General features: G+C 46.0%; 1 protein-coding gene across 1 annotated transcript; it reads right to left on the reverse strand.

Moving 5' to 3' along the window:
- Positions 1 to 42: 42 nt before the first annotated feature.
- LOC137541642 (phosphatidylinositol 3,4,5-trisphosphate-dependent Rac exchanger 1 protein-like) lies at positions 43 to 24,953 on the reverse strand. The gene is made up of 3 exons (XM_068263043.1): positions 24,928 to 24,953; positions 23,894 to 23,961; positions 43 to 771 (listed from the first exon to the last, which is right to left on the reverse strand). The coding sequence occupies exons 1-3, from the start codon at positions 24,946 to 24,948 to the stop codon at positions 621 to 623; spliced, it is 240 nt and encodes a 79-aa protein (XP_068119144.1). The 5' UTR covers positions 24,949 to 24,953; the 3' UTR covers positions 43 to 620.
- Between the last annotated feature and the right edge of the window lie 432 nt (positions 24,954 to 25,385).

Here is a 25,385-nt window from a genome sequence, read left to right on the forward strand (position 1 = left end):
TATCCAAACACCAGTTTAACCACTTTGCTACCGTCAGTGAAAGCAGCTCTCAGTACCGGAGCATTTTTTGCCTTTGGGAGTGTTACATTTCCACAGCTTATAATTCTTCTGTACTTTTTCCGAAATAGATATTCACTTGCAGTTGGGGAGAGGGTTGCCCTCTAGGCCCCCCTGCAATGGCAGGGGTTGCAGGGGCGATTGTTAGGTCCATGCCATTATATGAATGGTGTTATCTGGAGAAATGTTCACTATTGGAATGTGCACATCAGAGCGAGATCGAGTGACAATGACAGGTCAAAGGTGATAACCACAGCCAATTCTCATATACAGCTATCAGGCACTAATAATCCTTTGTTGCAGCCACTTTAAAAAGAAAGTTCCAGTCTTGTTAATGAGAAGAAATCTTGATGTTCCGTATACAGTATAGCTGCTTCACAAGCTGGAGAGGAGACGGTACAAGTGGCTGTACAATCAGCTGACATTAGCGATCAATCGCAATCTGTCTTTGCCTGACTGCTGAGTTTTACCCACAGGCCTCCAGTGAGTGCACTGCTCATAGTTCATCCATGGAACAGGCAAAGGGCAAACAGACACCCAGAAATGTGCACAGTCTTTGTGCTTTATCCATCTGCAGAAAGTAACAGCCGGAACAGGACCCTCCAGTCTGAAGCCACCATTGCTGTACTCCACTTTGGGAATCTCATCATGGACAGATGGCTCCTATGTGATCGCAGGTCTCCATCTACTGGTGGGACACACAATCTGAAGATCCTGTGGAAACAGCATGAGAGGTGTGAGGAACAGGCATGTATTCTACTCAGTCCCGGACTCCGTCTCAGTCTCAGTAAATTCTATAAGCCTGTCTTTAAAGCAGACCTGGACTCAGAAATTCCACTCTGCTCTAAAAGATAAGCAACAGCATAACATTTAAAGAAGAACATTTGTTACAGCTGATACAAAACCTGCAATAAATGTAGTACATGCCTACTCCCTGCTTTCATGGACGCAGACAAAGGGTTAATATCCTGTGTTTACAAATTAGCTGCTCTGTCGAGGAAGACAGGTCACACAGCCGAAAGATCAAATTACAGCTTGTGATTAGTCACACATGAGGGGGGATTAGACAGGCTAAACTCTCTGAATACATACAGGGTGCATTTCGCTAGGTTTTCCTTCTGTCCTGTGCAAGAGTTCAGGTCCACTTTAAAAAAGGCATACAAAAAGGAAATGTTTTTAGATGCAATGTTCAATGAAAATTAAACCATCTAATTGAAATCAGCTCCCAAAAAGCCAGCAGTGGTGGTATTCCAATTAATATCAAATCAGATTTTTACCAAAATTTCACACATATCAAGTAATTCATGGTAGTCAAACAATATTCTTGTATAACTTGCTTTACTAGTAACCCAAGTTTCATTCTATTACTACTATGGTGTGGCTGGGTTATATCTAGTGGTGTAGAAATAGGGGTTGCAGAGGTCTCGACCGCACCGGGGGCCCTTGGCCAGAGGGGGCCGCCGTAGGGCCCTCCCTCAACTGCAGTATTAACCTTTTATTGGTCCTGTGCTGGTAATGCTCACTTCTATAGATGCTTTCAATGATAATAATCATTACCAAGCTGTTCCCCTTCCCCTTCTTGCACCTCTGACACTGTGGTTGTCTTTGGCAGGTTTTGGTGCGCCGTCTCAATTGATATGTATAGAGTGCTGGTGGAGGGGGGGTATGTAAAGCTCTCACCAGGGCCCATAGCTCCTTAGTTATGCCACTGGTTGCATCAGTACTGTGTTTATTGCAGCCCAGTTTCTAGGGGCGAGTGGGTAGCCACCTGGGGACCAGTGCCAGAGTAGGGGAGCAGCAGGCCCAGAGACAGAGCCGGCCTTTGGGGGTGGCAAGTGGGGCAATCGCCCCAGGCCCCACGTCTGAGGAAGCCCCGCACCCTCTGCAGTGCTGGGGAGAGCGGGCAAAACTCACGTGTCTCCGATGCTCCAGCTACCATCTATTTACTCTCTCAGCATTTGTGTATTGGTAACAGCGCCCCCTATGATGACGTGACCGCATGTCACCACAGGGGGGCACTGTTACCAATACACAGATGCGATGCTGGGAGAGGAAATAGATGGTAGCTGGAGCATCGGAGACACGTGAGTTTTTGCTCTCCCCAGCACTGCAGCCACCTTGCTATCTAACCTGTACTGCGGGGCACCTACCTATCTAATCTATACTGCAGGGCATCTACCTATCTAATCTATACTGCAGGGCATCTACCTATATAATCTATACTGCAGGGCATCTACCTATATAATCTATACTGCAGGGCATCTACCTATATAATCTATACTACAGGCTGGCACCTATCTAATCTATACTGCAGGCACTTATCTAATCTATACTGCAGGGCATCTACCTATATAATCTATACTGCAGGGCATCTACCTATATAATCTATACTGCAGGGCATCTACCTATATAATCTATACTGCAGGGCACCTACCTATATAATCTATACTACAGGCTGGCACCTATCTAATCTATACTGCAGGCACTTATCTAATCTATACTGCAGGGCATCTACCTATATAATCTATACTGCAGGGCATCTACCTATATAATCTATACTGCAGGGCACCTACCTATATAATCTATACTACAGGCTGGCACCTATCTAATCTATACTGCTGGCACCTATCTAATCTATACTGCAGGCCAGTGCTGGGCTGAAATTACGCATGAGCGTAATTACGCATCGTAATTCAATGTAAATTTACGCGTAAGCGTTACGCGTAACTTACGGTCTTACGCGTAATTATTTACGCGTAAGACCGTAAGTGGTATCGTAATTACACTGTCTACCGTAATTGCTAGGCATGCGTAATTTTACCAACACTTACGCGTAATTTTACGCGTAATTACTAACGTAAAATCTCCCATTTTCTAAGAGTAGCCAATCAGTCAACATCCTAAGCAACCAATAGTATCTTCTCCCGCCCTTCAGTATAAGCGTACGTTTTGACGCATACGAATGATATGTACGCAATAACTGTCACATTGACGGCTATTGCGTACCTATCGTCCGCATGCGTCAAAAAATACGCATTAATGGGTATTACGGCACTACGCGTAACATCGTAGTGTAAGCGCCTTCATTACGGTATCCTTACGCGTAATTGCGTAAGTTTACGCGTCATTACAGTGATGTACCGTAGATAATTTCCTACGCCGTAACCGTAATTGCGTAATGCGTAATAGCGTAAAATTACGCGTAATGATCCGTAAGCGTAGATTTTTCCATTACGAGCAGCACTGCTGCAGGCTGGCACCTATCTAATCTATACTGCAGGCTGGCACCTATCTAACCTATACTGCAGGCACCTACAGTGGTGTGAAAAACTATTTGCCCCCTTCCTGATTTCTTATTCTTTTTCATGTTTGTCACACTTAAATGTTTCTGTTCATCAAAAAACGTTAACTATTAGTCAAAGATAACATAATTGAACACAAAATGCAGTTTTAAATTATGTTTTTTATTATTTAGTGAGAAAAAAAACCTCAAAACCTACATGGCCCTGTGTGAAAAAGAAATTGCCCTTTGAACCTAATAACTGGTTGGGCCACCCTTAGCAGCAATAACTGCAATCAAGCATTTGCGATAACTTGCAACGAGTCTTTTACAGCGCTCTGGAGGAATTTTGGCCCACTCATCTTTGCAGAATTGTTGTAATTCAGCTTTATTTGAGGGTTTTCTAGCATGAACCGCCTTTTTAAGGTCATGCCACAACACCTCAATAGGATTCAGGTCAGGACTTTGACTAGGCCTCTCCAAAGTCTTCATTTTGTTTTTCTTCAGCCATTCAGAGGTGAATTTGCTGGTGTGTTTTGGGTCATTGTCCTGCTGCAGCACCCAAGATCGCTTCCGCTTGAGTTGACGAACAGATGGCCGGACATTCTCCTTCAGGATTTTTTGGCAGACAGTAGAATTCATGGTTCCATCTATCACAGCAAGCCTTCCAGGTCCTGAAGCAGCAAAACAACCCCAGACCATCACACTACCACCACCATATTTTACTGTTGGTATGATGTTCTTCTGCTGAAATACTGTGTTACTTCTACGCCAGATGTAACGGGACACGCACCTTCCAAAAAGTTCAACTTTTGTCTCGTCGGTCCACAAGGTATTTTCCCAAAAGTCTTGGCAATCATTGAGATGTTTTTTTAGCAAAATTGAGACGAGCCTTAGTGTTCTTTTTGCTTAAAAGTGGCTTGCGCCTTGGATATCTTCCATGCAGGCCGTTTTTGCCCAGTCTCTTTCTTATGGTGGAGTCGTGAACACTGACCTTAATTGAGGAAAGTGAGGCCTGCAGTTCTTTAGATGTTGTCCTGGGGTCTTTTGTGGCCTCTCGGATGAGTTTTCTCTGCGCTCTTGGGGTAATTGTGGTCGGCCGGACACTCACTGAAGGATCATCACTGTTCCATGTGTTTGCCATTTGTGGATAATGGCTCTCACTGTGGTTTGCTGGAGTCCCAAAGCTCTAGAAATGGCTTTATAACCTTTACCAGACTGATAGATTTCAATTACAGTACTTTTGTTCTCATTTGTTCCTGAATTTCTTTGGATCTTGGCATGTCGTCTAGCTTTTGAGGTGCTTTTGGTCTACTTCTCTGTGTCAGATAGCTCCTATTTAAGTGATTTCTTGATTGAAACAGGTGTGGCAGTAATCAGGCCTGGGGGTGACTACAGAAATTGAACTCAGGTGTAATAAACCACAGTTAAGTTATTTTTTAACAAGGGGGGCAATCACTTTTTCACACAGGGCCATGTAGATTTGGAGTTTTTTTTCTCACTAAATAATAAAAACAATCATTTAAAACTGCATTTTGTGTTCAATTAGGTTATCTTTGACTAATAGTTAACGGTTTTTGATGAGCAGATACATTTAAGTGTGACAAACATGCAAAAGAATAAGAAATCAGGAAGGGGGCAAATAGTTTTTCACACCACTGTATCTAACCTATACTGCAGGTTATATCTAATCTATATTGCAGCCACCTTCCTATCTAACCTATACTGCAGGCACCTACCTATCTAATCTATACTGCAGGCTGGCATTTATCTAATCTATACTGCAGGCTGGCATTTATCTAATCTATACTGCAGGCTGGCACCTATTTATCTAATCTATACTGCAGGCACCTATCTAATCTGTACTGCAGGGCACCACCCTACCTAATCTAATCTATACTGCGGGGTACCTACCTAACTAATCTATACTGCAGGCACCTTCCTATCTAATCTGTACTGCAGGGCACCTACCTACCTATCTAATCTGTACTGCAGGGCACCTGCCTGTCTAATCTATACTGCAGGGCACCTATCTATCTAATCTATACGGCAGGCACCTATCTAATATATACTGTGGGGTACCTACCTAACTAATCTATACTGCAGGCACCTTCCTATCTAATCTGTACTGCAGGGTACCTACCTACCTATCTAATCTGTAATGCAGGGCACCTAACTGTCTAATCTGTACTGCAGGGTACTGCAGGGTACCTACCTACCTTTCTAATCTGTAATGCAGGGCACCTACCTGTCTAATCTATACTGCAGGCACCTATCTAATCTATACTGCAGGGCACCTACCTATCTAATCTATACTTCGGGGCACCTACCTATCTAACCTATACTGGAGGCACCTACCTATCTAGCCTATACAGAGTGTGGGCTTCCACAACGTGTGTATCCACAGCATATATCTCTAGGCCCCGCATATGACACTTGCCCCAGGCCCCGCGTACTCTAAGGCCACCTCTGCCCAGAGAGAAGAGTCGGGAAGAATGCAGGGCTGTGAGGGAATGGGGAGGAGCTTCTATGTTCCCTCCCTGCGCTAGTGTTGGGCGAACAGTGTTCGCCACTGTTCGGGTTCTGCAGAACATCACCCTGTTCGGGTGATGTTCGAGAGTTCGGCCGAACACCTGATGGTGTTCGGCCTTTTAAGTTCGGGTTCGCCCCGAACTACTAAATGGCCGCGAACAGGGCCCTGTTCGGCCGAATACTGCCCCCCTATGGGGTCGCAGGCATAAGGGGGGAGCATGCCCCAATCGCGGGGGGGGGTCGGAAATTCCCCCCACCCCCTCTGCTAGCGCTCCCCCCTCTGCCCGCTACCCAATACAAAAGTTTAATGAAGTAAAACAGTACCGGTCCGGTGGTAGTGGGTGGCTGGCAGTGGGCGGCACTGTTTAGTGAGTGACTGAGGAGGAGGAGTCCGGAGAGTGACGCGTTGAGGGAGGCCGGGCAGCGGGCGGTTCAGCAGTAGTACGGTACTACTGCTGAACCGCCCGCTGCCCGGCCTCCCTCAACGCGTTACTCTCCGGACTCCTCCTCCTCAGTCACTCACTAAACAGTGCCGCCCACTGCCAGCCACCCACTACCACCGGACCGGTACTGTTTTACTTCATTAAACTTTTGTATGGGGAAGCGGGCAGAGGGGGGAGCGATAGCGGAGGGGGTGGGAGGAATTTCCGACCCCCCCGCGATCGGGGCATGCTCCCCCCTTATGCCTGCGACCCCATAGGGCCCCCAAAAGCGGGATGTTCGGGGAGTTCGGGGTTCGGCCCGAACATGCCGAACATCGCGGCCATGTTCGGCGAACTTTCCCGAACCCGAACATCCAGGTGTTCGCCCAACACTACCCTGCGCACGTATTGTAATGTCGCCAGTGAGCCGGGGGCAGGGTGAGCCGAATGACAGCTCTCCCTGCTGCTGCTCTAATTCCCAGAGGTGTTCAATACTATTCCTCCTCCATACTGCCCTGTTTGACCACCCTATACTGGGCTAAGTATCTGTTTGCACTATTGCCTGCTCTGCACTTTATTCTATAGGCTGTTCCAACATTTTTCAGTCTGACATTAGACAGACTTTATTCACCTTCTTAGAGGTGCCACTTTGATTTATTTATTGATTGAATTTATGCATATGTGTTTTGCACAAAATATTTAAGATGTGGTCTGTGATGTAGGTCTATATGTACACTATATATCGGGTTTGATTTATTGTACTACTTGCACATCACTGAACCTGGATTCATCCTCCTGTGGGCTTAAACTTGAGCTCCCAGAGGGAATATATTTCAGATTATACCTTCCCTTCCCATGTAATAACCCCACATGCTTGGCCTGCAAATTTGTCAATCCCACTACCTCATTTTCATCTATAGTTATCGTATTTTCCGGAATATAAGACGCACTTTTTCTCCCCCAAAAATGGGGAGAAAAAGTCCCTGCAGTCTCACCTGTCCCCGGGTTTCTTCCGCTCCTAGCTGGCTCCCTGTCAAAGATAGAGTAGTGGCAGAGCAGCTCACCTCAGCCAGCGATTCAAGTGCTGGCGATCTGCAGACATATCCTCTGTCACATGGCTGCCTCTAGCGAAGGCTTTTGTTGATGACGCGTCATCAATAAAAGCCTTCACTAGAGGCAGCCACGTGACACAGGAGATGTCTGCAGGTTGCCAGTGCTGGAATTGCGGCTGAGGTGAGCTGCTCTGCCGCTACTCTATTTTTGACAAGGAGTGGAGAAGACCACCTGGGAGCGGAGGGTACCAGCCGGGGATGGAGGAGACCACCCCGCGCTGGGAAAGGAAGCCACGCTATTTAATTTTAAACAGGGAGCTGAGGAGACAAGGGGTGAGGGGCAGGGGGACCAGGGAGAGTCAGTGGGACAAGAAGGGGACATGGGGACTGGGAAAAGGCACATGGGGACCAGGAGGAAACATAGGAGGAGACACAGGGGGGGAATAAGAGGAGACACAGGGGGACCAGGAGGGAACACAGGAGACACAGAGGGACATAGGAGGAGATACAGGAGGACCAGGAGAAGACACGGGACATGGGAACCAGGACGGGACAAAGTGGGACCAGGAGGGGACACAGGGGGACATTAGGGGGCAAAGGAGGACACAGTGGGACACACCAGGGACAGAAGGGGACACACAGGTAGAGCAATGGAGGACAGAAGGGGACATAGGAAGACACTAATTGGGGGGAGAACAACTGGAACATGGACGCACCGGGTTTAGTATATTTTTTTTTTTCCCTGGATTTTGCCCTCTAAACCGAGGTGTGTCTTATATTCCGTAGCGTCTTATATTCCGAAAAATATGGTACTGTAATGATCCGCTCAGCTGTCTGCATAGACAGACAGCTGTTTGCATAGACAGACAGCTGTTTGACCATTCCTTAAGTCTGAGGGCTGCAGGTCTCTGGAAAAGAGACCTGTCTTTGCTTTGCAGGTTTCAGACCTGTTCTGCTGCTGAGGAATTTGCATACATTCATTATGCAAATCACCTACCTGCCTCCTTTGAAGGCTGGCAGTATAAATACCATGTTCTCCCAGAATTCTTTGCTGGTCATCCTTCATGGTTTGTTACTGATGAACTCTCCTAGAGTATCAGCCCTGTTTGTTTGCTAAAGTTTATCTTAGAGTAATTCTTGGGACTGCACTAGGCAGCTCCTCTAGTGCAGTCAGGTTGCCTTATCTGTTTTGTCTGTGTTGCCTCTCTGCTGCAATTGTCCTGTCGCCAGCGGTGGTCGACAGGAAATCGTTCTGCTTATCTGGGGGTGCTAACCAGAGCAGCGGTTGCTACTGGTAGCCCCTTCTGTTCATCTGTTTGGATCGCACTAGCCCAGGCATGGGCAAACTCGGCCCTCCAGCTGTTACGGAACTACAAGTCCCACAGTGCATTTGCCTTTATGAGTCATGGCTGTGGCCGTCAGACTCCTGCAATGCATTGTGGGACTTGTAGTTCCTTAACAGCTGGAGGGCCAAGTTTGCCCATGCCTGCACTAGCATCTAGCGGTAGCGGCTGTGGATCCTTCTGATCTGTATTCTTGGAGTGTAAGCTAGAGCAGCGGTTGCTACAGGCTACCTCATCTGTCTGTCTTGTTTGGATCACATTGGCCTCTAGTGGTAGCGGCTGTGGATCCTTCTGATCTGTGTTCCTGCTTGTACTCGGATCACACTTGCTCTGGTGGAAAAGAGCAGTGGATCCTGCTAGTTCTGTTTCTGTACTTGGATCACACTTGCTCTGGTGGTAGAAAGCAGTGGATCTTGCTAGCTCTGTTTCGGTTCTTGGTTCACACTCGCTCTGGCGGAAGAGCGGTGGATCCTATCTACCCTATTCCTGTTCTCCGTTCGTCTGTCTTGTACGAATGCTTGCTGTAGGCTCGGTGAGGTAACCATTAAGCAAGCGTTCGCGTTCTCTATTTTGTGTTTGTGTGTCATTGGTTAGTTAGGGTGGTGTGCTTGTCTCTGTTGCGCGTATCGTGTGGAGACCGCGCCGTAAACACGTTCGCTGTTGCGAATGAGTGCGGTGTTCGCGTTTAGCTAGCGTTTGTTATTTTCCTTGATGTTCTGATCATTGTTGTTTGCTGTGCCTTTGCTACTCTCGTGTTCTGTCCTGCTCAACCTTGTGTCACTATTTGGCAATCGCCATTCTTGCGATTGCGTTCTCGCTTTGTTTCTGTTGATGTGTGTTCACCGTCGCTGGGTGGCGACTAGATTGGTGGGCACACATTCATCCTGTCTCTGTGCTCCTTCTCTTTAAGGGCTGTTCAGCCTTGCATTGCTTTAAATCTGTACAATTCCCATCTGGCATCTGTGGCCGTGCAGAGGCTGTGCTCGTCTGCTTTCCACAGCGCCATCTGCTGGTGGGAATTGCCCTCTGCTGGTGCATTACACCTAACCTGGGTTCTCTCAATTACACGTTCTTGGAGGTTTTCCGCAGTGTCAGCGCGCGTTCTGTGCGCTGACCACGGAAATGATTCTGCAAACATTACAGGTACTCATTGTAACTATCAGATTAGAGAACATATCACTTGCACGTCCAGATTAGTGATTTATGTTATTTCATGCCCCCACCAGCTCCAATATGTAGGGCGTACCATACAGGTAGCCGAAGTAGAATTGGCCAACATAAATGGAACATTCCCAACAATTATCCCCTGCACAGTGTATCACTGCACTTGAAGTGAACCAGAGACGAAGCACCCTCATGTGTTTTACCATATATATCAGTGGGAACATTAGAGAAAACACCTACCCTGCTCTCTGCTTCATCCTTCACTAATTAGCCTGCTTGTTGTTATCAGCCCTGATAAAATCCCTGACTGAGCATTCAGTCTGGTTTTGCTCAGGAATCATTATAGCTGAGCCATTATAGCAGAGCCAGTAGGGGGCAGGCTTGGGCTTTAAAGAGAACCAGAGACGAAGCACCCTCATGTATTTTATTACATTTATCAGTGGAAACATGACAGAAAACACCTACCCTGCTTTTAGTTTCAGTCTTATCTGCATAATTAGTCTATTATCAGCTGTGATAAGAATCCCCGACTGGCTCAGTCTAGGTTTGACCTGGAATCATTAGAGCTGAGTCACTCTTCTGTGGAGTCTTTTCAAGCCCAAGCCTGCCACCTCCTGGCTCAGATTTCCTGCTTTGCATACTGAGAACTGTGATGACATGGGAGCGGCTGCTGCTGCTGAGAGAGAACCTCTGAAACAGACAAGTGTGGCTGCAATATGTGATCTGTGTGCACTCTGCATAGATACTGATGATGACTGCAGTTTAATTCCTATGAGAGACACTTCCTACAGGCAGCTGCACATCATACCAAAATGAAAGCACACAGATGGAAGGCTGCAGCAGCCTTTCACATATAGCCTAAATAGCAGCCTAGTCTCATATAGCCTACACAGCACATCCAGAACAACTCATAACCCGGAAGCAGAAGGGAAATGAGCCGGTGGCCATATTTGATGTTTCCTGGAGCAATAATGGATAAAAAAACACTCAAAAAGGCACAGCAGAGTGGCAAAATTATCAGGTAGACCATTTATTCTTTACAAGCTATTGACTGATATGTTTATTTTTTGTGAAACGTTCATCTCTGGTCCCCTTTAAAGGACATCAGAGAAGACAGACTCAGCTATAATGATTCCTGAGCAAAGCCAGACTGAATGCTCAGTCGGGAATTTTATCAGGGCTGGGCAGTGAAGAATGAAACAGAGCAGGGTAGGTGTTTTCTCTAATGTTCCTGCTGATATATATGGTAAAATACATGAGGGTGCTTCGTCTCTGGTTCATTTTAATCACCATGCACAGTAGTAATTTCATATCCCCCACAAACTGTCCACTCCGCCCTCCCGGATGCTTTTGAAAAATGTAAAAGTTGTGAAATGTTCTGCATACAGATTCTCAAAACACTCACTCCAGGTGGTTTAAATGAACAACTGGAGAAAATTTAATAACAAAAATGTTTCTATATACAGCTTTCATCTAGTCCTATCTTCTATAGTTCATTGTATTAGTTTTTATGTATTGGTTTAAAGGGACTCCGAGCACCTCTCATAGGCATGCCTTTAAGACTCCGACCAGTACTTCAAAGTACTTAAAGATGCATAAATCACGGCTGCCATCTTGGTTATGTTATAACTTCCGGGTCACCCTGTCTTCTCTGTTAGAGAAGTGCATCACTGAATGAAGCAGGAAGAGGAAGTGACACGCATGACCATTACAAGAGGCTCCTCCAGAGGGGTCATAGCATGACTTTGTTGGCAGTCATCTGGCTTAAAGGGAAGGTTCAGGGTAACGTGGAAAAAAATAAAAATCCATATCCACTTACCCGGGGCTTCCTCCAGCCCGTGGCAGGCAGGAGGTGCACTCACCGCCGCTCCAGAGGCTTCCGGTCGTCTTCGGTGGCCGACCCGACCTGGCCAGGCCGGCTGCCAGGTCGGGCTCTTCTGCGCTCCACGGACGGGCTCTTCTGCGTCCCACGCGGGCGCGCTGACATCATCGGACGTCCTCCGGGCTGTACTGAGCAGGCGCAGTAGTTCTGCGCCTGCGCAGTACAGCTCGGAGGACGTCCGATGATGTCAGCGCGCCCGCGTGGGACGCAGAAGAGCCCGTCCGTGGAGCACAGAAGAGCCCGACCTGGCAGCCGGTCTGGCCAGGTCGGGTCGGCCACCGAAGACGACCGTAAGCCTCTGGAGCGGCGGCGAGGGCACCTCCTGCCTGCCACGGGCTGGAGGAAGCCCCGGGTAAGTGGATATGGATTTTTATTTTTTTCCACGTTACCCTGAACCTTTCCTTTAAAAGCATGCCCATGAGAGGTGCTTGGAGTACCTTTAATTTTCTATTAACTTTTCTTTGGTTTTTATATATGCTTCTATATCCTTGCTCTAGAACTAATAATTATATGTATTGTCTTCTTTCAATGCTATATTTATAATGTTTCAATTCGGGCATTTATTCTGTTCTTTATAACCTAAAAGGAAAATATAATAATGTATTTATTCATATGTAGATGATAACATGATGTACTTTATTATCATTGCACATGCACCTTATCTCATGTTCTGCTATGTTATTTTACCTGCCAATGTCACTTGCAGTATATTTATATTTTCTTAGGGTCTATACAACAAGTGCAATATACAGTATATGCCACATAACAGGTTTCATTATAGATTGTGAAAAATGTGTGTGAAAAATGTGTGTGTGTGTATATATATATATATATATATATATATATATATATATATATATATATATATATATATATATATATATATATATATATATATATATATATATATATATATATGTTTTTCCACCAGGTGGTGCCATTATACCAGCTCTAGTCCCAATCCATGTATGTACACATTTATTATTCTCATACAATACTCCCCACATCACATTCTCTACCTCCCCTCTTTATCCACCGTCCTATATTACTTCCCCTCATGTTATCATTAACATGTTTTTTACATGCCTTTTTTTTTTAATTCTCTCACCCACCACCACTTTTTCCTCCCCTGGCATAATTCCCCCTTTCCTGGTAATTTTTTCATTATCAACACATTCCCTTTGCCCTTAGTTTTGACCTGTTTAGGTAATGGCCCTTGTACACTCCACACTTTGGCCGTGCATGCGTGCAATATTATGCATGCGCATCTATGCATGGCGACCCGCCCACCACCAGGAGCATACAGGTCATGGACGTCCGCACATATGGCAAATCCGGACTGCTAACAACCCCCCCCCCCTTGGCCGCCCGCTGCCCCCTCCCCCTGGCCGCATACCCGTGCGGCCAGCAAGAAGGGAGCAGCGCAGAGAAGAGGGAGAGCTGTGGGCACAGTGGGGAAGGGGCCCACCTCCCCCCTTCCCTCACCTTAGGGCTCTCCCTTCCTTGCTCTCCCCTCCAGAACTAAGTCTTGTGAGGTGGTTGGCAGCGGGCGGAACTTACCTCCGTCTCGCTCCAAGCGCCAAAAGTTCTGGTGCTGCTGCTCTGGTCTGGACCAGACCAGACTAGCGGGAAATCCATCCGCCGCCTGCAACGAGACAGAGGTAAGTTCCGCCCGCTGCCAGCCACCCGCACAAGACTTAGTTCTGGAGGGGAGAGCGAGGAAGGGAGAGCCCTAAGGTGAGGGAAGGAGGGGGGAGATGGCCCCCCTTCCATGCTGTCCCCACGGCTCTCCTTCTCTGCGCAGCTCCCCTCCTGGCTACTTATTCTGGGGACATTGTACACATATACCCCTGACTACATATACTGTGCACATATACCCCTGGCTACATATACTGGGCACATATACCTCTGGCTACATATACTGGGCACATATACACCTGCCTACATATACTGGGTACATATACCCCTGGCTACATATACTGGGTACATATACCTCTGGCTACATATACTGGGGACATATACACCTGCCTACATATACTGGGCACATATATCTCTGGCTACATATACTGGGCAGATATATCCCTGGCTACATATACTGGGCACATGTAACCCTGGCTACATATACTGGGCACATATACACCTGCCTACATATACTGGGCACATATACCCCTGACTACATATACTGGGCACATATACCCCTGACTACATATACTGGGGTTCTCTATACCTCTGGCTACATATACTGTACACATATACCCCTGACTACATATACTGGACACATATACCCCTGACTACATATACTGTGCACATATACCCCTGGCTACATATACTGGGCACATATACCTCTGGCTACATATACTGGGCACATATACCTCTGGCTACATATACTGGGGACATATACCCCTGTCTACATATACTGGGCACATATACCCCTGGCTACCTGTTCTGGGGACATCTATACCACTGGCCACCTATTCTGGGGGTACCTATAGACCTGGGGCTACCTATTTTTGGGCAACCACTGCTGTCAGATTGAGTGTATTTTGGGGAACTGCTGCCAGGTGAGAGGTGTCTACCATATTCAAGGGGCATTCTGCCTATTTATGTGAAATGCTGTCTATTTATGTGCCTCATGACTGCTGAATTTGTCTTGTTGGGGGCCTCATGGTTACTGAATTGGTCTTGTTGGGGGCCTCAAGATCGCTGAATTTGTCTTGTTGGGGGCCTCATGATTGCTGAATTTGTCTTGTTGGGGGCCTCATGATTGCTGAATTTGTCTTGATGAGGGGGGCCTCATGATAGCTGAATTGGTCTTGTTGGGGGTCACATGATTGCTAATGCGAGACTATGGGAAAAGCTGAATCATCATCATATGAGACGATCGCATTAAACCTACTTTTTCAGCTTTTTAAAACAGAAAATGAAACTGGGAGGTACTAAAAAAAAAAGAATACATTTTTCAGGAGTAGGATGGATGAAATTGTTTATCTTCACAGTTTATTTTCAACTTGGATTTTCCATAATGTTCATGTATGAGTTAAAACGTTTGTATTTAGTTTAAATTGCTGTTGGCACTTTGCGATAAATAAGTGACTTTTGGGTTGCAGTTGGGCACTCGACCTCCAAAAGGTTCGCCACCACCACTGTCCTAATCTAATGTCCCACCATTGCTAAGTTCATGAAAACTTGTCTCCACCCGCGACCACACCCACATTTTGGTCCATGACCACACCCATTTTTCATCGTGGCGTGCGTACGTAGCACCATTTTTTTGGCGCGGCACACAACGTCACCCCAAATTTTCAGCGCGGCGCCCCACTTCTCCCCCCCCTTTTTGCAACCCCCACCTCCCCCCGGAAAATTTTCTGCGGACGCTCATAATACAGGTGCGCTTGTGCATGGCTCTGCGCTTCCCTTACTCCTGCCTTCATCCAAAATGGCGCCCACCGCCTCAAGCATGTTTCTACACAGGCGCGTGATGTCATGAGGTGCACCAACCACACCACACTTTGACATATTGGGGGAACCTGCCAACTTATTGGTTAATTGGTCCCATCACATAATATATAAAGCGCTCTCTGGTGAAAAGATGTTCAGAGGGGCTTGGTTTGATCTAGTCCTACATTTGGTAAGTCCCCATTTTCTTTGCTTCCTTGGTTTATTTGTCTGAACTTTTATACTTTACTTTGTTTGATGATTCACCATATCTGCACTTGTATTGTGTTGATTCACTGCAGGGCCGGTTTAAGCAACAATGGGGCCCCAGGGCAAAATAAACCTGGGGGGCCCCCCAACAGATACCCCGGAACAAAAATTGGCATTAAGGGACCTTTTTTGCAGCTGGTATAGTCAGGGTGTGTTATTCGGTCGGAGCTCCACATTCTGGCTACCCCAGCCTGCATGGGGGACAAGGGGTTAAAAAGTTTCAGGAGGGGGGGCCCCCACATAATTTTTTTTTAAATTACCACACTCTAAACATAAAAAAAAATTGGAAAATAGGTAAAAATGCCAGAGATCTTCATACAGCCATGTTGCGGCTGTATAGCGATCCCTGGCCAAAGCGCTTCAGCTGCGTATGGACCCCCTGGAAACTCTGTCAGGAAATGTATTGCTCTTTCTTTTGATACATGTAAAATTACACTACTGTTAGGTTTGCTACTAAAAGTGACATTTACCGCATTTAAAAGTATACTTTTTTCCTTCGAAACTTTAAAATCGATTTTCTCAAAAACTATAAGGTCTTTTTAAAAAAAAAATGTTTTCCTCTTGTAGCCACTGGGGGCCCCTACAAGCTCTGGGGCCCTGGGGCAATTGCCCCCTTTGCCTCTATTGTAGCGCAGGCCCTGATTCACTGTATGCAATAGCAACTTTTTTCAATATATAGCCTAGTCAAGTATACATGTTCTTCACAGTCAATCACATTCTTATTAGCATCCCAGTCCTTAGCACATCATTTTTAGCTAGCTATGTACATTATTGGATATCATGGGAACATGATCATGACATCATTGTTGCATTTAATCGAAAGACTACAGTTACACTTTTACTATACAAGCCTTACTTAGCCAATTGTCTTTGATCCTCAGTTATATGCTCTGTTTAATTGCCTCATGAAGTAGGGTCATTCCTGCGAAACGCGTTGTACTGAACCTTGGAGTATGTAAATAAAATTGCTTTATTGAATAATGTCAACATCATCTTGTGTCTACTTGGAGGAGGTAAGTCCACCGCTACCTCCTATTTTTAAATTTTTTTGAACTGCTTTTATCCTTTTGTCCACCCTTGGTGGATGGGGTGTTTTTCTGATCCACGGAGAGCGATTTATTCTGGGGATCACTGAAACACTGAATTACCCTTGTACGGGGTGCGCTCTATAGTATTAGTGCTATACCGGCACCGAGCTTCGCTCTCCCTCTCCTCGGGTGCTCCATATCCAGAGACAGCATAAAAGGCAACGTTTCAGGGCAGCCACCCCTTTATCAAACTAAGCTGTCTGTGTACAAAGTTAATCTGACATCTACTTTCTTTATATACCCAGCACATTTCAAAAGTGACCAATCACATAAGGATATACAAATATACATCAATCACATGGCCCTAGTATATATGGACCTGATTGGAAACTTGTATGGTCACAGCTTATAGGTTCATATGTCTGTCCATCCTATCCACTCCCTCCCCCTCACAAATGGAAACTCACCCGCAATGCCTCCTCAGCCAGATCGCGCTATACAGTGGTTTCGTTATATTGATGATGTATTTTGTGTGTGGGCGGGGGCCACATTCGACCCATTCTCAATTTGTTGGTGAGTTAATGGGGAGATGCTCTGATATTAAACTGACAGTTCACAGTTCACAGTTCTACTGAACAGGTCAGTTTTCTGGATACACTGGTGATGCGTAAGGATCGACGATAGGTCACGGATCTCTATACTAAGCCCATGGATGTAAACTCCCTAATGCATTTTGGGTGTTTCCATCCGTGGGCCACTAGGAGATCCGTGCCAGTTGGGACAGTTTCAGAGAGTAAATAGGATAGTTGAGGATGAGGCAGTCAGGTCACAGAGGATCAATGAGATGCATTATAAGTTTATCCAAGAGGTTACCCGGATGAGATAGTCAAAACAGCAAGAAACAGAGCATAGAGCAGTTACCCAGAAAGAGGGAATAGGTGCAGAGATGTCAGTGAGCTAATACCATTTGTCACTAAACATAATACTGAGAGTGAAAATATAGCAAAGCTTATTGAACGACGTTGGCGTTTACTCACTGACAGCTTTCCTGGAATTACACAGTTCAAGAATCCCCCTCTTATTTCATATAAGAGGACACCTAATTTGCGGGATCAGTTGGTGCGAGCTGATTTTGATTCTTTTACTGCTAGTGGTCAGTCAAAATCTAATCGCAGGGGCACTTTTCCGTGCATGAACTGTGTTCATTGCAATTCGGTTATCAAGGGTGATCAGATTATGCACCCTTACAGAGGTACCAAATTTAAGATTCATGGTTGTTTCACGTGTGACACAACCTATGTTGTCTATGTGCTTAAATGTCCATGTGGATTTCTATATATACTTGTCACATGAAAATTTGACTGACCAAGCAGTGGCATATCATTTTAAGCAGGCTAATCACCCTGTTAGCCAACTTAGATTCATGGTTATCGAGCAGGTCGGGCCCCTTAGGAGGGGTGGTGACAGGCTGAAGAAGCTGCTGTATAGGGAGGCATTTTGGATTAAGAGGCTTGATACGATGGAGCCTCAAGGTTTAAATAGAGAATTATATTTGTTACCCTTTGTTTAATTTATTTTGTTTATTTGTCTCCATCGTATCAAGCCTCTGTAAATCCTTGGATCTTTGATTCTATGCTTGGCTGACTCTATATGAGATTGATTTCAGCTTCTGCATGAGTGTACATAAAATAGATGCAGTCTAATGTGCTGTTTCCATATTGCTCTGTATCACTTGCTCACTCTGATACGTTAAATTTCCTTTATTTCTTTGTTTCGGTCCCCTCTAGATATATATATATATATATGCTTTGCCTTTATGATAGGATCTATGGACGCTTTGTCCATGTATAGGAGGTCTCCTCCCGTTGGCCGCTTGCCTGCCATGCCTTCTTTGTTTACATCTAAGCCGCGCACGGCGGTGGTTTTTCCGCCGACTGCGTCTGCTGTTGCTGGGGAGATGTGGGAGGCGGCGCATTGGCGCCGCCTTCCTACGTCATGCGGGCATGATCCCCATCAGGTCCGCCGGTGCGGTGGCCTGGTGGGAGTGACGGCCAGCGCGACCTGGCTGAGGAGGCATTGCGGTGAGTTTCCATTGGTGAGGGGGAGGGAGTGGATAGGATGGACAGACATATGAACCTATAAGCTGTGACCATACAAGTTTCCCATCAGGTCCGTATATACTAGGGCCATGTGATTGGAGTATATTTGTATATCCTTATGTGATTGGTCACTTTTGAAATGTGCTCGGTATATAAAGAAAGTAGATGTCAGATTAACTTTGTACACAGACAGCTTAGCTTGATAAAGGGTTGGCTGCCCTTAAATGTTGCCTTTTATGCTGTCATGCTGAATTAAGAAAATAAAAGAGCATTAATACATTGGATGGTGCAGGTCTATTCGTTTTCTACTACAAAGGCCCCAGGGTGCAGCTGGCTCTGCCGAGACACATCCACAAGCAACTTAGAGGAGTGCTCCACTGCCCTTTTGATCCATATCCAGAGCTAGGGTGCAGCGGGTGATTATTAGAGCATACCCTCACCTCCTCCGGGCAATAGAGGTCCAAATCCCATCTGTCTTCAATTGTTTTTCTGATCGCTGATTGTGTTTCACATTTCAATCATGATTGCATGTCTAGAAACAGCAGAGGGCAAAGCCTAGGGTCTGCCCTATTCAAGTGGCTGTCAGCTGCTATTCTGGGATGACAATATTTTTCTTTACATGCCTAGCCTGAAAAGGACATAAAGTGAACCAGAGACGAAGCACCCTCATGTATTTTACCATATACAGCAGTGGGAACATTCGAGAAAATACCTACCCTGCTCTCGGTTTAATTTTTCCTTGCTCAGCTTGCTTGTTAGCAGTCCTGATCAAATCCCCGACTGAGCATTCAGTCTGGCTTTGCTCAGAAATCATTATACCTGAGTCTGTCTTCCCTGATGTCTTTTCAAGCCCAAGCCTGCTCCCTTCTGGCTCTGCTATAATGACTCAGCTATAATGATTCCTGAGCAAAGCCAGACTGAATGCTCAGTCGGGGATTTTATCAGGGCTGATAACAAGCAGGCTGAGCAAGGATAAATAAAACAGAGAGCAGGGTCGGTGTTTTCTCTAATGTTCCCACTGCTATATATGGTGAAATACATGAGGGTGCTTTGTCTCTGGTTCACTTTAAGTCAGGCATCTCACACAGAGGTATGAAATCTGGCCTGAAAGGTACCATTTGGCTTGCTGCTGCCAGAGAGAGCCTCCAGCACAGCTGCAACCCAGCAAGAGACCAGACATAGAGGAGCCACTATGGGCAGATTTAAATTAACTGTATTGTATGATTTTTGCCATTTTAAGAAATATCATACTCATGATCTATATGAAAATTATATCATTTGATTTCTACCGTCCCACTGGACGTTTTGATGCAGCTTTCAAGGAGCTGTGGTAAGCTGCAGCCCAGTTATTAAACTTCTCAGGAAAAAACATGTCACACACTATCCATGTCTGGTGTTAACGTGATCCATATTCTTTGAAGTTGCAGACTTTGCTGTTATTATTTATGTGCAATGAACAGGGCTTGATTTATAGAAACGTCAAATATTCGGGATCCAAAGTTCCCTCCAAAAGAAAGGGACGCCCCAGCCCAAGGGCTGGCTCTGAGTTCTGCTCTTAAGAGCTGGGTCCTATGTAAGTAAAGGACTGAAATCTGATAAAGCTCCTCTATTTAACACCATCTATGGATTGAAGCTAGCAAGAGAACCCACAGCTAGTTTCCTGAATTCTGAAGCAAAGGATCATTGAATTTCTTGGATTTCCACACAAAGGACATATTTCTTACAAAACGTTGAGTATTCATTTTCTTTGTTTTACCCTTTTATATTACCTGTGGCTATCATCACTAAAAACTTTACTTTTAATAATTTTCTGTATACATTCATTATTTATATTTTATTTACAATACAAGACTTAAGGTCATTTTTTGGGCTAAATACCTATTTGAGCACCACAGAAAAAAATCCTAGCCTCAGTAACGTTTCGCTACCTGAAGTATTGTATTACTTCAGCCAGACTAGAGTGTTTTAACAATTATTTCACAGATTTAGAATAGTCAGTGCAGGTCCTCTGTCCTTCCACAGAGGTGGTGGCAGCCTTGTACCAGCAATATTGTGTATCAAAGTGTTTGTGTCGCTCGCACGCTCCCTCCTGGCCTGTCTGTTGCCCAATTCCAGCGGTTTCAGTGCATCGATTGAATCCACGAAATTGGATTGTCTGTGCATTGAAATAGATAGGGAGGTATTGAGCAGTCCGGCTACTAGAACGCGTGTGAGACCGGACAGAGATGACAGATGGGACATGGATCTCTAAGGGCTCTTTCACACTACAGGCAGCAGTCAAAGGCTAAAACGCTGCGTTTTGGCTGCAGGCGTTTTCAAGGCATTTTCAAGGCGTTTTAACGCCAATACATTACAATCAATTGTAATGAGAAACGCAGCGGTAGGCCCAGAAAAAGCGCCTGGGAGCGTTGAAACGCACCGCTCCAAAACGCGGCGTTTAGTGTGAATGGTAAAATGAAAGTCTATGGACTTTCTTTTACCTAGGAAAACGCCAACTTCGGCCGTGGCGTTAAAACGCCGAAAAAGCCCTCTGGTGTGAAAGGGCCCTAATGCCTGGAGCTTGGTGGGATAGGATTAGAGATGGCCCGAACCTCCAATTTTCAGTTTGCGAACTTCCGCAAAAGGTTCAGTTTGCGCGAACTTTCGGAACCGCAATAGACTTCAATGTGGATGCGAACTTTGAAAACTAGAAACCCTTATGCTGGCCATAAAAGTGATGGAAAAGATGTTTCAAGGGGTCTAACACCTGGAGGGAGACATGGTTGACTGGGATAGACGTCAAAAGTTCTGCAAAAAAATGTAGTTTTCACACAAAGCAGTGTTTTAAGGGCATAAATCACATTCAATGCTAAATTGCAGGCCTACACTACTGCATGTGTATGCATCAATCAGGGAGTGTAATTCTCCCTCTCTACCCCTCCTCTGGAGGAGGAGGATCTTGTCGTCCAGGGATTTGTAGGATGTCAAAAGCACATACATTGGCCAGGAATCGAACCCAGGTCAACTGCTTGGAGGGCAGCTATGTTCACCACTTTTTTTTTTTTCAAGTGTGGTGTCAGAGTTCACTAATCTCTTCAACTACAAGAAAGGCCCAGGAGTAGTCTTAGCTACTGTAATATCTATGTTATGGCAGGTCCCTTATTACACTTTCTCTTACAGGGCTATGGAAACCGTTTTGCCCATGCGATAAAACGAGGTGCAAAAATGAAATCATGCCTAGCAGAGGTTGGTTTTGATCCATCAACCTTTGGGTTATGGGCCCAGCACACTTCCACTGCGCCACTCTGCAGTCTGCTTACATTTGTATACAATCTTCAAGTTTAAGAAGGGTACATAAGTTTAAATAGTTACACTACAATCTATGTTACAGCAAGGCCCTAATGACACTTTCTCTTAAGGGAGGAGGGAGGAAGGAAGGTAGGAAGGGAAGAGGAAGGGAGGAGGATAGGAGGAGGGAGGAAGGGAGGGAGGGAGGAAGGAGTTGTGGGGAGCTATATAAGGAATAACAATCAGCCAGGAGCAAGCTAATAAGTGTACAAGAGCCTAACTAAGCTTCCCCTAGCAGAGTCTCTCAGCAGCTGTCCCTTCACTAATTACTGTAGGCAGACGAGTGAGTAAAACAGCCGGAGAACCTTGCCTTTTATAAGGTAGGGTGGGGCTCCAGGAGTGAGTGTAGTCTGATTGGCAGCAATGTGCCTGCTGACTGTGATGTAGAGGGTCAAAATTGACCCTAATGGAGCATTATGGGGGCGAACCGAACTTCCGCAAAAGTTTGCCTTCGCTGGTGAATGTAAACCACCCAAAGTTCGCCTGGAACCGTTCGCGGGCAAACTGTTTGAGCCATCTCTAGATATGATCCCACCAAGAAGCCCAAGGTAAGTGAAACTCTTTTGCTTTGCAATGGTTTAGGTTCACTTTAAAGTATACCAGAGCCGAGAAAATATAAAGGTTTTATACATACCTGCGGCTTCCTTCTGCCCCATGGACATCAACCGCTTCCACGCCGCTGTCCTCAGCCTTCTCCTGCTTCGATACCTGGTTTCATAACTTCAGCCAATCGCAGGCATTCTGCTCAAAAGAAGTGAGAGATACGTAGAGGACGCACTTCTTTTGCACAGACTGGCCACGACTGGCTGAAGTTACGGGACCCAGTACCGAAGAGGGAGAAGACTGAGGACGACAGTGTGGGAGCGATCTGCGCTTATGGGGTTGAAGGAAGCCCCAGGTATGTATAAAAAACTTTAACCACTTGCCGACCAAGTGATTTCCCATTGATCTGTGCTGGGTGGGCTCTTCAGCCCCCAGCACAGATCGTGTTGCAGGCAGGGCGATCAGACTTCCCACCTTTATTCCCCGCTAGGGGGATGTCCTGCTGGGGGGGGTATGATCGCCGCTGCTCTGCTGTGCCTTGCGGGGGGGGGCTCCTCAAAGCCCCCCTCCGCAGCGCTATTCCCCCCTCCCTCTCCTTCCCTCCCTCTCCCTGGCTCTGTGGGCGGTACAGGATGGCGATACATCCTGTACCGCCTCTGATAGGCTTCAGCCTATCAGACGGCGGCGATCCCCAGCCTATCAGAAGCCAGGGTTCGCCGATCTCCTTTACGGCGCTGCTGCAGCTGCAGCGCCGTACAGAGTAAACACCGGGGATTTCTTCCCCACGTGTTTACATTTCGCCCGCAAGCCTCGGATCGTGGCTCGGACACCCTCCGTGAACTGACATGGAACGGCCGCTCGAACATTTCCATGGAAACCCGCAGACAACCAGTTTACGCCAATCGACGTTAGCTGGTCGTCAAGAGGTTAATATCTTCTCAGCTCTGCTTTCCTTAAGGGGGGGATGTGCAGGAGTACTATCGCTTGCAGGGATTAGGATTCCATCCCTCAGGTGATAGTATGAAGGCGGAGTGCTGTTAGCAGAGAAGTTACTAGCCTATGGGCTAGCAATGTGTAATGTACTGTTGCTACAAAGCAGCGAGGCAGAACAACAAACAGTGCACACAGGAATGGGAGGGTAAGGAGTAGAGCAGTGGGCTTGTCTGAGATAATCTGGCCAATTGCTGGCTGCTATGAAAATTTTATCTGAATAATCCCTATATTAGTATAACATGGTCTCAGATATAAAAAGACTGCAATACCGGTAAATATGAACTCCCACATACAAAGCTTTTACCCTTACTTTCAGCTCGCTATCAAGTACTTTCTGCTTGCAGAGTATCCATAAATGTTGGTTTGTGATGGCCATGAGTAGCTTGGAATACAAGATACCTCCTAAAGACCTAAACATATGATATTCAAGTCCTAGAATAGGATTCCCATGGCCACAATGACTTACCTCGGGGGAAACTGCAGTGGGCTTTTCCGGGCCTTTACGTTCTTTGCAGAGATTTCTACAAGAGGACGCTAAGAAGACAAAACACAAATTTACTTCATTGTGAGCATAGAGGTCTGCTTCCAGGCCCAACACACAGGAGACAGAGAGAAGCTTGAACTAAAGCTGTGCATGCACAGACAATTTTGATTGGCCAGTTTAACTTTTTAACTTTCACTCTTTGTTGATTAAAAACACCACATGGCCATGGAGTTTGACAAAGGATAGTCATCCAAAACAGAGCTTGTTACCGGCCGCTTTTAATACGTTTATTGTTGGGCACACACAATGCAATTTTCTGCCCGATCGACGGGTGATCAGATGGGAAGTTGCACCGTGTGTACATATCCAAAGTGCAGCCGATTGATAAAGCAATCGATTTTCCAATTATAGGTGCACAAAATCAATCACTTTATCAATTGGGAGCTGATCGGACATGTTAGAAATAATTCCGCATGCGATTCCACATAGGTGCATGGGTGTATGTACAGTGTGTGGGTAAGTGTGCAGACCATCTACACACAATACGTAAGTGCACAGTGTATGTGTGTACAGTGCATGGGTATATGTACAGTGTGTGGGTACGTGCGCAGACCATCTACACACAACACGTGAGTGTACAGTGTATGTGTGTACAGTGCATGGGTATATGTACAGTGTGTGGGTATGTGCGCAGACCATCTACACACAATACGTAAGTGTACAGTGTATGTGTGTACAGTGCATGGGTATATGTACAGTGTGTGGGTACGTGCGCAGACCATATGCATATAATATATAAACACATATGTGTGTGTATGGTGCATGGGTGCATTTACAGTGTGTGGAAGACAGTACAACATGTGTTTTTAGCATGGTAGCAAGTGTAATGTGCATGCACTGAGAATCCCATGTAAAAGTAAAATGGATTATTCTCGTTTTTTCCTTTTCCGATATTAAAAACAAAACACAAAAGATTATTCAAACTAAAAGCAACTTTATGAAGGAGTCACACTCACTTGTTTTCTAATGTCGTCCATGGCCTGCATGATGCCTTTGGGGAGGAGGCCATGACTGTAGGCCAAGATGGCGGATTGTTTCAAGGATATGCTTAGCATGCTCCTGTAACAGCAAACGGTGACAGTGCATTAATGTAATCCCAGAATTCTACAACATGACAACACCAGAGGGCAGAGCCGGGACAAGGTCCTTCAGCACCCAAGGCTGAGACACCAAAGTGCACCCCTCCATCCCTCCCTCTCCAGCCGGCACACACTGATTGCTATTAGACTAAGAGGCGCCCCAGGGCTCCCAACCTCCACAACACATGAATCTCTAGTTATCTGGCTTGCATTCACTGCCATGTATCCCCTTTTCTTGTTTCTTTCTGCTTCAAACACAATAGGGGAATGATAGTTGAGTGAGTTGAGTGCCCCCTCCTACACTGTGCCCTGAGGCTGGGGCCTCTCTTGCTTCT

The sequence above is a fragment of the Hyperolius riggenbachi genome, chromosome 12, assembly GCF_040937935.1.
Source record: "Hyperolius riggenbachi isolate aHypRig1 chromosome 12, aHypRig1.pri, whole genome shotgun sequence".
Taxonomy (NCBI): domain Eukaryota; kingdom Metazoa; phylum Chordata; class Amphibia; order Anura; family Hyperoliidae; genus Hyperolius; species Hyperolius riggenbachi.

What these genes read in the sequence shown, in the direction of transcription:
- LOC137541642 (XM_068263043.1), bottom strand. Translation starts at nt 24,948, where the DNA reads ATGGACGACATTAGAAAACAA. An exon ending in TGGACGACATTAGAAAACAA is followed by an intron (nt 23,962 to 24,927) that starts GTGAGTGTGACT and finishes TTGTCTTCTTAG; the next exon opens with CGTCCTCTTGTAGAAATCTC. An exon ending in CCACTGCAGTTTCCCCCGAG is followed by an intron (nt 772 to 23,893) that starts GTAAGTCATTGT and finishes CTGTTTCCACAG; the next exon opens with GATCTTCAGATTGTGTGTCC.